Source organism: Myotis brandtii, unplaced genomic scaffold (genome assembly GCF_000412655.1).
Source record: "Myotis brandtii unplaced genomic scaffold, ASM41265v1 scaffold50, whole genome shotgun sequence".
NCBI classification, from domain to species: Eukaryota; Metazoa; Chordata; class Mammalia; order Chiroptera; family Vespertilionidae; genus Myotis; species Myotis brandtii.
The window spans coordinates 1,465,473-1,476,391 of record NW_005369061.1 but is presented as its reverse complement, the minus strand read 5'-3'; the positions used below and the strand labels follow the sequence as shown (position 1 = coordinate 1,476,391).

At 57.6% G+C, this 10,919-nt stretch overlaps 1 protein-coding gene across 1 annotated transcript; it reads left to right on the top strand.

Annotated features, from left to right (window-relative positions):
* The first annotated feature begins 1,935 nt into the window (after positions 1-1,935).
* NEK8 (NIMA-related kinase 8) lies at positions 1,936-10,412 on the top strand. Its single transcript, XM_005876889.2, has 15 exons — positions 1,936-2,062; positions 3,465-3,670; positions 3,900-4,132; positions 4,356-4,487; positions 4,940-5,148; positions 5,312-5,391; positions 5,475-5,656; positions 5,746-5,896; positions 6,715-6,791; positions 7,098-7,215; positions 8,114-8,264; positions 8,582-8,745; positions 8,841-8,999; positions 9,190-9,348; positions 9,741-10,412. Exons 1-15 carry the CDS (start codon positions 2,016-2,018, stop codon positions 9,767-9,769), a joined length of 2,097 nt encoding a protein of 698 aa, XP_005876951.1. The 5' UTR covers positions 1,936-2,015; the 3' UTR covers positions 9,770-10,412.
* The last annotated feature ends 507 nt before the right edge of the window (positions 10,413-10,919 follow it).

Sequence of the window (10,919 nt, the reverse complement as noted above, 5' to 3'; positions counted from 1 at the left end):
CTGGCGCCTCCCGACTGCCGACTCGCTCGCTTGGCCTCATTAACCCGCCCCCCCACTTTCCTCGGGGCCACCGGCTCCCCCGCTTGGGCGGGTATTGCAAGAACTCTCTCCGCCCTCCACTCCTTTCTTGGCAGAGCTGACAGGATCCGTCACACACCCACGACTTTTAAACCCGGGTCCTGGGTACGGGTCGGAGCCCCGCCTCGGACCGTGATCTCTGCCCTGTCCCTGCTATTTCACTGGATCGCTGGCTTCTGGCTGGAGACGGATGTGTTTACCTGCCTCTACAGCGCCCCCCGCACGGAGTCGGTGCCTAGAAACTCCTGACTAACCCATCACCACCCCTCCCCCCGGCCCGCTTCGGGGCTCCTGGGGCCCCGCGGCTGTGACAAACCACCTTCCGACAGCCCGGCTCCCTGGAGGCCGGAGCGGGGAAGGCGGCCGCTCTGCCCCGGCTGCTCGGGTGACCCTTACTCTTCAGGCCGGTGGCCTGGAGCAGTTGCAGCGTGTGGCCACTAGATGTCAGCCTGTACCCACCGTGGCTGGGATCGAGCCCCCCCCCTCCCCCCCAGAAATGAGGTTGTTGCTTTTGGGGAGAGTGAGCCAGTCAGACTCTGGCGAACGGAGGCGCAGCTAAAAGCCGGGTCTGGAGTAGGGGGTGAGGGTGAGAAAAGTGAAGGGGGAGGGGGTTAGGTGGAGGAAAGGAAAGTTGTAACTGGGGACGAGGGAAAAGGTGCGGCGGGGGGGGAGGGAAAAGCCAGAAACATGAGGCGCCAGAGACCCAGGGGCCGAGAGGTTTGGGTGTTTGCTTTGCCTCCCCTGATGGCTCCAGGGTTACACATTAAACCCTGTGGGGCTCCTGGGTCAGCCGAGGCCCGATCGGTTTCTAGGTGAGAGCACGAGTGTCCCGGGTGAGCGGCTTTCCCCCTTTGCGCTTGCTCCCGCCACCCTCTGCTCACAGAGCAGCTGTCCCACAGCCAGCCCTGGCCTGAGTCCGGAGAGGCCCACCTGGGGACCCCCTAGTGGTCATCAGACGTGGGCAGGTTTGGACACCTTTCGAGGGGTGAGATGGAAGCAGAAGGCACACACCCCATTACTCACACTCCTTACCCACTCGGAAGTAGGGACGCCATCCCTTAGCTAATCACCATCCTCTTGCTCCTTAACTGAGCTTGTATTGATTCGTGAAGAGCAGGAGGTGCCAGGGAGACACCTGGAATTGAACTGATTTCTGGTCAAGACCCTAAACAATCCTACTAACCTCTAGCAGAAGCCTAGAACCCATGTAGGCCAAATGGCTGTCTTTCTTCTTCTCCCTGATGCTTTTACTCGTGAGACAGCTGTCCACTTCCCTCCCATCTTCCCTGACGGAGGTTCCCCCGAGCCAGGGGGTCGGCGGATGCTGAAGGCAGAGGACCCGGTGGCTGCATTGTGTGTGTGACGCTGGGGGCTGACGGTGCTGAGAGCGCGGTGTCCACCGGCCCGGGCTGCCTGGAGACCGCGTCACATCCTCCGCAGGTGAATCAACTTGCACAGGTCGGGGTTTCCCTGGTCCCTCCCCAGGCAAACAAGACACCGACCGGGCCCGATAGACCGAGCGCGTCGGTTTGGGTAGTGTGTGTCGTTTGGAACCAGTGAGCATCTGCTTTCCTTCCGAAACAGTCACTAGTGGGCCAAGAGGGGGGCAGAGAGAGGTCAGTCCTCGCTTCCCACCCGCACTCGGTCTGCGAAGGGCGCCTCTCGGGTCTTAGGAAGCTTTGCGAGGACCGGATGCGGCCACGAGGGTGGGGAGGTTACGGTGCGCCAAGACATGGCACATCGCCCCTTCCCTGCTGGGGCCCTGGAAAAGCTGCCCCGCAGACCCAGGCTGCAGGTGGGGTACAGGCAGAGCCAACAGGTTACTCCGCGGGCTCCAGGCGCTTCTCTGCAGCGGGGCGTGGCTTACTGGAGTGGGCGGGCCCGCGCACGCGCCGCGTCTGGGCGTCGGGGTTCCGGAAATGTGACTGAGACACGAGATGGAGAAGTACGAGCGGATCCGAGTGGTGGGAAGAGGTGCCTTCGGGTGAGCCGGGGCTCTGGGGGAGGAAAGCACTCACGAGAGGGAAAATAACCCCAACTCTGTCCGCGAAATCGCCGCCCGGTTAGCCCCGCCCCGCCCGAGGCGGGAGCGCCTGCTCCGGGAAGCCCCGCCCAACTTCCGGTCCCAGGCCGGGCTGGGAGACCTGACTTCGGCGGAGGTCACGCCCCGGTAAGCGTTCGCGCCCACGCAGGGTTCTGGTCTTTGATCCCGGACTTGATTCATTCAACAAATATTGAGCGCCGACTCTGCGTCAGGCTCTCAGTTAAGACCAAAGCAGGAGTGGTCTTTTCTCTCTCAGGGCTTACAGACTATAGGAAAAATGCACAATAAACAAGACCTTGCAGGGACGTACTTACTTGGGGTAGTGCAGGACATTTCTCCGAGAGGTGAAGTTTAAAGCCAAGACAGGAGGAATGAGGAATAGTCTGAAGGTGAAGGCAGCGCTTTTCAGGTGGAGGAAACAGCGTATGTGAAGGTCCTCAAGTGGGAAAAATTCAGAGTATTCAGGAACGGAGGGAGAGCATGGTATAGTTGGGATGTAGTGGGCAAAGTAAAGAATATATATAATTTTTTAAAATTGATTTTTAGAGACAGAGAAGGGGAGAGGGAAAAAGAGAGAAACATCCAATGAGGGCAAAATATCCATCTGTTGCCCCCTGGTTCCTGCCCCCTGCACAGCCCCTACTGGGGATCAACTGCAACCTGGGCATGTGCCCTGCCTGGGAATGAAACCGTGACCTCCTGGTTCATAGGTCCACACTCAGCCACTGAGCCACGCCAGCTGGGCTGCATTTTCTTATTTGGACCCCTCAGCAACCCTGTGAGGTCCATTCTGTTTTCCAGATGATGATGTTACGTGATCCAAGACCAGATAATTAGTAAGAGGAGGAGCTAGGATTTGAATCCAGGTGGTTGACTTCAGAGTCTGTGGAAACTTAAAAGAGATGAAGACTAATTTTGCCTCATTGTGCCTGTGGTGAAACTGAGTTTCAAATAAGGTCTCACAGAGTTTGTGGTTAGTCCTCCCCATTCCTAAACTCAGTGTTCCGTGCACGCAGGTGACCTCTTAGTCTGCATGCCGTTCCCCTCTCTGAAGTCTAGTCACCGTTCAGTCACCAGGTCTTCCCAGCTTGCTATGTGGCTGGAGCAGGGGTCCTCAAATTACGGCCCGCAGGCCACATGCGGCCCGCCGAAAACATTTATCCAGCCCGCCGGGTGTTTTTGCCGCCGCTGCCTGTTGCTTAGCAGCCGACTAGTTTTTTTTTAAACTATAGTCCGGCCCTCCAATGGTCTGAGGGACAGTGAACTGGCTCCCTGTTTAAAAAGTTTGAGGACCCCTGGTGGTGGCTAAGCTGGCACCCACTGCTGTGCTCTGCGTCCCCAGGATTGTGCACCTGTGCCTGCGCAAGGCGGACCAGAAGCTGGTGATCATCAAGCAGATCCCCGTGGAGCAGATGACCAAGGAAGAGCGGCAGGCAGCCCAAAATGAGTGTCAGGTCCTTAAGCTGCTCAACCATCCCAATGTCATTGAGTACTATGAGAACTTCCTGGAGGACAAGGCCCTCATGATTGCCATGGAGTACGCACCAGGTGGGCCTGGCTTCAAGGGCCTCTCACCTCTCAGACAGACAGACAGACACAGATTAGCCAACTTCCTTCCTTGGAATGGGCTTGGCTGAGGGTCAGAGGTATAGAATTCGGATGCAAGTAGTGTGATGGTGGGTGGGAGGCATTTGCCCCGTCTGGGTGTTTAGTTTCATCAAAGGAAAATCTCAGGCCTGGAAAAGACTGAATCTTGACTAAACCCTTGCTGCTGCAGGCGGCACCCTGGCTGAGTTCATCCAAAAGCGCTGTAATTCCCTGCTGGAGGAGGAGACCATCCTGCACTTCTTTGTGCAGATCCTGCTGGCACTGCATCATGTGCACACCCATCTCATCTTGCACCGGGACCTCAAGACCCAAAACATCCTTCTTGACAAACATCGCATGGTCGTCAAGATTGGCGACTTTGGCATCTCCAAGATCCTTAGCAGCAAGAGCAAGGCCTACACGGTGCCTGGGCATGGAAGGGAATCTCAAGGGTGCTGGAGGTTTTGAGGGCCCCGGCCCACTCTGCAGCCCTATGCCCCACCCCACCCCCAAGGCCTTGGCCCCTTAGCTCCTGACTGGGTTGTCCTGCAGGAGGAAGCACTTTGGCCTGCTTGGGGGAGAAGCGGTCTCCAAGTGGCCCTTGGTCTTCCCTCCCCGGGCTGTAATATTAGCTTCCCTCCTGCAGGTGGTGGGTACGCCATGCTACATTTCCCCTGAACTGTGTGAGGGCAAGCCCTACAACCAGAAGAGTGACATCTGGGCCCTGGGCTGTGTCCTCTATGAGCTGGCCAGCCTCAAGAGGGCCTTTGAGGCTGCGGTGAGTAACCACCCCCAAGGGGACAACTGGGAAATCTCTGTCTCCCTCCCCCTAAAGTCCCCGCTCCACCTGCTTGTGCGATTCTTCTCCGTGGCTGAGTCAGGTCTCCCTCATCAGACGAGTGGATTAGCCAAAGGCAGGGCTGTGGCTTCCCTCAGACGATGAATTCCCAAGGGTAGGGCTTGGTTCTCCCCTTTAAACTGAGGACTCCTGAGGGCAGAGTTCCCCCATCTGATTAGGGATCCTCTTAAAGGCAAAACTTAAGTTTTCCCAACAACCTGGGGTTTCTGAGGACATAGCCGCAGCTCCCCTGTCAGAGGTTCTTGAAAGTAGAGTTTGAAGTCTCCTGAGCACAGGGCTGTGACCACCCATCAGATGAGGGGCTGGGGCTGAAACCACCTAAGAGCCTGGCCTGAGGCTCTGGCTAACCCCACAACTTGGTGCCTTCACAGAACCTGCCAGCGCTGGTGCTGAAGATCATGAGCGGCACCTTTGCACCCATCTCTGACCGGTACAGCCCTGAGCTGCGCCAGCTGGTCCTGAGTCTGCTCAGCCTGGAGCCAGCACAGCGGCCGCCGCTTAGCCACATCATGGCGCAGCCCCTCTGCATGCGTGCCCTCCTCAACCTCCACACGGACTTGGGCAGCGTCCGAATGCGGAGGCCTGTGCGGGGAGCTGGGGAGGGGGCCCTGGGCAGTAGGGGGCACCCAGTGGGAGCACAGTAAGACTGGGACATAGGGGTCCTCAGCGCAAATCATTCCTGTGGGTGGGGATACCAAAGAGGGTCAGTCCATGTCCTGAGGGTCGGTCCATCTGTCCCACAGGGCAGAGAAATCCCTGGCCACTGGGCCACCCATAGCCCCAGGCAGCACAGGGAGCAGGGCCACCAGTGCCCGCTGCAGGGGTAAGTCCAGCTGACCTTCCAGGGCCCCTTCGACACCATGCCCTTCCCACCAGTTTAATAGACCTCATGAGCTGTCCCTACAGGCGTCCCCCGGGGACCTGCACGGCCAGCCATTCCACCACCTCTGTCATCCGTGTACACATGGGGCGGGGGGCTCAGTGCTCCTCTGCGGCTGCCAATGCTCAACACAGAGGTGGTTCAGGTGGCCACCGGGCGCACACAGAAGGCTGGCGTCACACGCTCTGGGCGCCTCATCCTGTGGGAGGTGAGCAAGCTGAGATGAGCCCGGAATGGGGCAAGGCATGCCTTAAGGAAGGGGGTGCTCAGGTTCTCCCCACACCATCTGCTCCACAGGCCCCACCCCTAGGTGGCGGAGGGGGCGCCCTCCTTCCCGGGGCAGTGGAGCAGCAGCAGCCCCAGTTCGTCTCCCGTTTCCTGGAGGGTCAGTCAGGTGTGACCATCAAGCATGTGGCCTGCGGGGACCTCTTCACAGCTTGCCTGACTGGTTAGTGCAGAGAGCAGGGCAGGGGGCTATGAACAACTTCTCTCCTTGCCTGTCATTTACAGGATGCTCACTTAATAATGCTTCTATCTACTAGTTATCGAGCACCAGGGATTACTTACCCAACTCTTACCCTTCACAACAGGCCTGGAAAGGTAGTCATAGGATCCCATTCAACGGATCTGAAAAACCAAGGCTCAGAGCCTAAGTCACTTGTCCAAAGTCACACACTTGGGAAGAGAGACCCCTGTCCTTATCTCTCCCCCATTTCATTCTTCCCGCCTCGGCCTCCAACTAATTTTTTATTGTTTCTCCAACTCAAGGTTAGACTGGTCTATCTGGAAAAACAGCCTGATCTCTCTCCCTTTCCTTTCCTCAACGCCCCCCTCCCAAGACCGAGGTATCATCATGACCTTTGGCAGCGGCAGCAATGGGTGCCTAGGCCATGGCAGCCTCAATGAATGAACAACTTCTCTCCTTGCCTGTCATTTACAGGATGCTCACTTAATAATGCTTCTATCTACTAGTTATCGAGCACCAGGGATTACTTACCCAACTCTTACCCTTCACAACAGGCCTGGAAAGGTAGTCATAGGATCCCATTCAACGGATCTGAAAAACCAAGGCTCAGAGCCTAAGTCACTTGTCCAAAGTCACACACTTGGGAAGAGAGACCCCTGTCCTTATCTCTCCCCCATTTCATTCTTCCCGCCTCGGCCTCCAACTAATTTTTTGTTTCTCCAACTCAAGGTTAGACTGGTCTATCTGGAAAAACAGCCTGATCTCTCTCCCTTTCCTTTCCTCAACGCCCCCCTCCCAAGACCGAGGTATCATCATGACCTTTGGCAGCGGCAGCAATGGGTGCCTAGGCCATGGCAGCCTCAATGACATCAGCCAGGTGGGTGTGGCATGTGCCTTGGGGAGGAGGAAGCCGGGAGGTGGCAAGGAGCCTGAGAGCTGAAACCCAGGTTGGGGGCAGGGGATCTTCAGCAACCACAGGTCCCTCTAGCTCCCAGGCTGCACCTGTTCTGGGCAGCATCAGGGGAAGTACAGAAAGACCAGGCTTCCCCAGTGGTTGCCGTGGTGGTGATGATGGTGGTGAGTTAAAGAAACAGCCATCTCGTGAGAATTTGAAGCCTCCAACATTGTCTCGAAAGGGGATGTTGGGTCCAGGCCCCTTGCCCACAGTTTCCTCTCTCTCTAGCCCACCATCGTGGAGGCCCTGCTGGGTTATGAGATGGTGCAGGTGGCCTGTGGGGCCTCTCATGTGCTGGCTCTGTCCACTGAGCGAGAACTGTTTGCCTGGGGCCGCGGAGATGGTGGTAAGCTCTCTACCCAGTTCCAGCCTCTCGCTCCGTCTCACAGCAGCCCCCAGACATTTGTTCCCCTCCATACCCACCTTCCACCCTATGGCCCGTTTTCTCCTCCCTCTTTTCTCTCCAATTCCATTCATTTATTCACTCAGCAAATCTTTTTTTAAAAATATATTTTATTGATTTTTTACAGAGAGGAAGGGAGAGGGATAGAGAGTTAGAAACATCGATGAGAGAGAAACATCAATCAGCTGCCTCCTGCACACTCCCCAGTGGGGATGTGCCCGCAACCAAGGTACATGCCCTTGACTGGAATCGAACCTGGGACCCTTGAGTCCGCAGGCCGACGCTCTATCCACTGAGCCAAACCAGTCAGGGCTCACTCAGCAAATCTTTACTGTACGCCCACTATGTGCCCACCCTGTGCTGGGTGCTGAGACAAGATGAACAAGATATCACTTCCTTCAGGTACTTCTGAGGGAGATTTCATTCATCCAACAATTTTCACTGTGGCTCTCTCTGGGTCAGGCATCAGGGTGGGCACTGAAACTAGAGCTGACATAGGTGCGGATCCTGTCCTCTTGGAGGACTCCGGTGGGGGGAGGGATGGGATGATGCATCGTTATGACAGAGGACAGACAGCATCAGGGCTCCACCCAAATCCAGAGGTGTTGAAACTCAAGGAATGGCAAGGGACTTCACCTGGCGGAGCAGCGGTGGCATCTGAACAGGTCCTTAAAGGAGGAGTAGGATTTTGACCCAAAGAGGGGCCGAGGATGGGAAGCCTTCACTCACACTATTACTGCCTCTCCAGGGGTCCTCAGCTCATCGGCCTGAGTTTCCTGCTTGGGGCTGGCATCACCAACCCTAAAGCTCAAACTAGCCCCATGCTGGTTTCTCCTTATAGGCCGGCTGGGACTAGGCACCAGGGAGTCCTACAACTGCCCCCAGCAGGTGCCGATGCCCCCAGGACAGGAAGCCCAGCGGGTTGTATGTGGCATTGACTCCTCCATGATCCTCACTGTGCCTGGCCGAGTCCTGGCCTGCGGGAGCAACAGGTAACCAGGTGCCTCAGGATGACTAGACTGCCCCCTCCCCACCTTTGGCTGTTAATGCTCCATCTGTCATTGCCTACTTCCCACCAGGGATTAGAACTGAGGAGGTCTGAGGGTATGTGGGTTCAGTTCAGGGTGGGCTCTATCCCCTGGTGCATCAGCTCCTGCCCAGATAGCTGGGAGGCAGGACAGTCTATACCAGCAGCTGCCAACCTTTTGGACCTCACGGACCACCAGTGGTCCTTGACCACCAGTTGGCGACCGCTGGTCTATACAAACTGTGTCCGTTGGGCTTGGCTTCTGGCTGGCTCTGCCCTTAGGTTCAACAAGTTGGGCCTGGACCACCTCTCCCTGGGGGAGGAGCCTGCCCCCCACCAGCAAGTGGAGGAGGTGCTGAGCTTCACACCACTGTGCTCTGCACCCCTGGACCAGGAGACCCTGCTGAGTGTGGACCTAGGTACTGCTCATTCAGCTGCTGTGACTGGTGAGTAGGACCGGGACAAGGTGGCAGGAAGGGGACTCTCCTGGTCTCTTTGGAACCTCAGTTGAGGCTCCTTTTCTCCCTTTCCTCCTTTACAGCCTCTGGGGACTGCTATACTTTCGGCAGCAATCAGCACGGTCAATTGGGTACCAATGCTCGCCGGGTCAGCCGGGCACCTTGTCAAGTGCAAGGCCTCCAGGGCATCAAGATAGCAATGGTGGCCTGTGGGGATGCCTTCACTGTAGCCATTGGGGCAGGTGATTAGTGGGCACTGTGGGGGCAGATATGGGCATGGACAGGCCCATGGGCAATGGGGGGGTTATGCTCAGATCTGCTGAACTCAGCAACCTCATACTGGGGCCGGTAGGGCAATCTGGGGGGGACAGCTGCTCTGCTGGCTAAGCTGTGTCCTCTTCCCATTTCCCTCTTTGGGATTCTCTTTGGCAGAAGGTGAGGTATACTCTTGGGGCAAAGGGGCCCGAGGTCGACTTGGAAGGAGGGACGAGGATGCTGGACTCCCTCGTCCAGTGCAGCTAGATGAGACACATCCCTACACAGTGACTTCTGTGTCCTGTTGCCATGGAAACACTCTCCTGGCTGTACGCCGTGAGTGATCACTTTTTCCACCTCACCCACACAGGGTTAACCCAGCTGGATCCTGCCCACACCCCCATCCCTGGTGTTCACAGCCCAAATCGCCCAAACACATCTTTAGCCCCCAAATAAATGAAAGCAGAAGCTGTGGGATAAAACCGAGTTTCCTGCCCGGGGTGGGCAAGGGTGGGTACTATGGGGCCTCATTGAAGGACTGCCTTCACTGCTTCCCAGGGCCCAAATCATTCTTTCTCCTCTGCTCCCTCGTCCAGGTTAGTTTGAACCTCGACTTCTGGTCTGGCAGAGTCCAGGGCCCAGTGCGGAACTGGGGGCAGAGGTGGGGGTGCTTGCTGGAGACTCTGTCCTCTGGGAGGCTGCAGAGGTTTCTCTCTTGTGCTCTCTAGCCGTCACGGATGAGCCAGTCCCCCCGTGAGGTGCCTGGATACACCTCTGGACCACCCCGACATTGCTTCTCTGAATGTTCTTGGAAAGCACAGGTGCCTGAAGCATGACTGTCTCCATCCAGGCCCCCCGGATTACGTCTAATGGGGTGTAAGAACTGATGAGACAAGCCCTGTGCTGCTTTAGGCCCTGGATATGTAAAACTCAACCCACCCTATTCCCCTAACACTGCTCTCTTCCCTCCCACCCCTTCTTCTTCTCTTAAGTCAATGCCCTCAGGGCCCAGCTTGCCTTGAGTTGGAAGCCAGATCTAACCCTTGGAAGCAGGGTGGTCTTCAGAGACTTGACAGGAAAAGTCTGGAGGTGGGTGTGGCTCCACCCAGACCCTGCTCCTCCTCCAGCCTGGTTAGAAAATGCATCGCTGGTGCCCAGTGGGACAGCAGCTCAGTGCTTTGGAGCAGGTCAAGGTGGAGCCTGCCTGGAGGGCCATTCCAGTGGTCATTCCAGCGGCCTAGCCTGTGCATTGCCTGGGGCAGGGAGGTCTGGGGAGCTGCTCTCACCCCCGCCCCCCACCCTCTGCCATTCCTCCGAAACAGGTTGGGGGAAAGGTAACTGGCTGGACCAGACCAGTTTCCAGATGACTGGAAGCAGTGCCAATAAAAACATCAGCTGCCTGCCTGCCTAGAGTGTGGTCTCTTCAGGAGGGGGAGTGGCTGCCCAACACCCCACGGTTGGGCTGGGCCCCCGATCTCGGCGGCAGGGCCGGCTCAGGTCAAGGAAGGAATGTGGGCGCAGCCGAAGACTGGGCCGAGTTTCCTCTGGCCCAGCGCCAGCCCTGCCTCCCCTCCCCAGCCGGGCTCCCAAGAGCCGGTTGCCAGGCTTCGGCTGCCTGGCACCTGGAGGCTGCAGTCCCGGGCTCCTGGGCGACACGTGGCCCCCGGGACTGAGCTGTACCCTCGGGAGAAGCAAACCTTTGTGGCGCGGCCCAGCCCGTACCCCGGGTCCCTCCGCCCCATCCAGCGTCAGGGTCCCCCCCCATCCTCAGCTCCCCAGCTCTGGGGGAAGCGGAGCCACAATCTCTCTTCTCCAGCGGAAAGAGGAGCCCCTGTTTCGGGGAGGGGGCAAGGCTGGCCAAGTGCCGACCTCGGAGCCACGCGTTCCCGGGTGAACGCAGCGCGGCT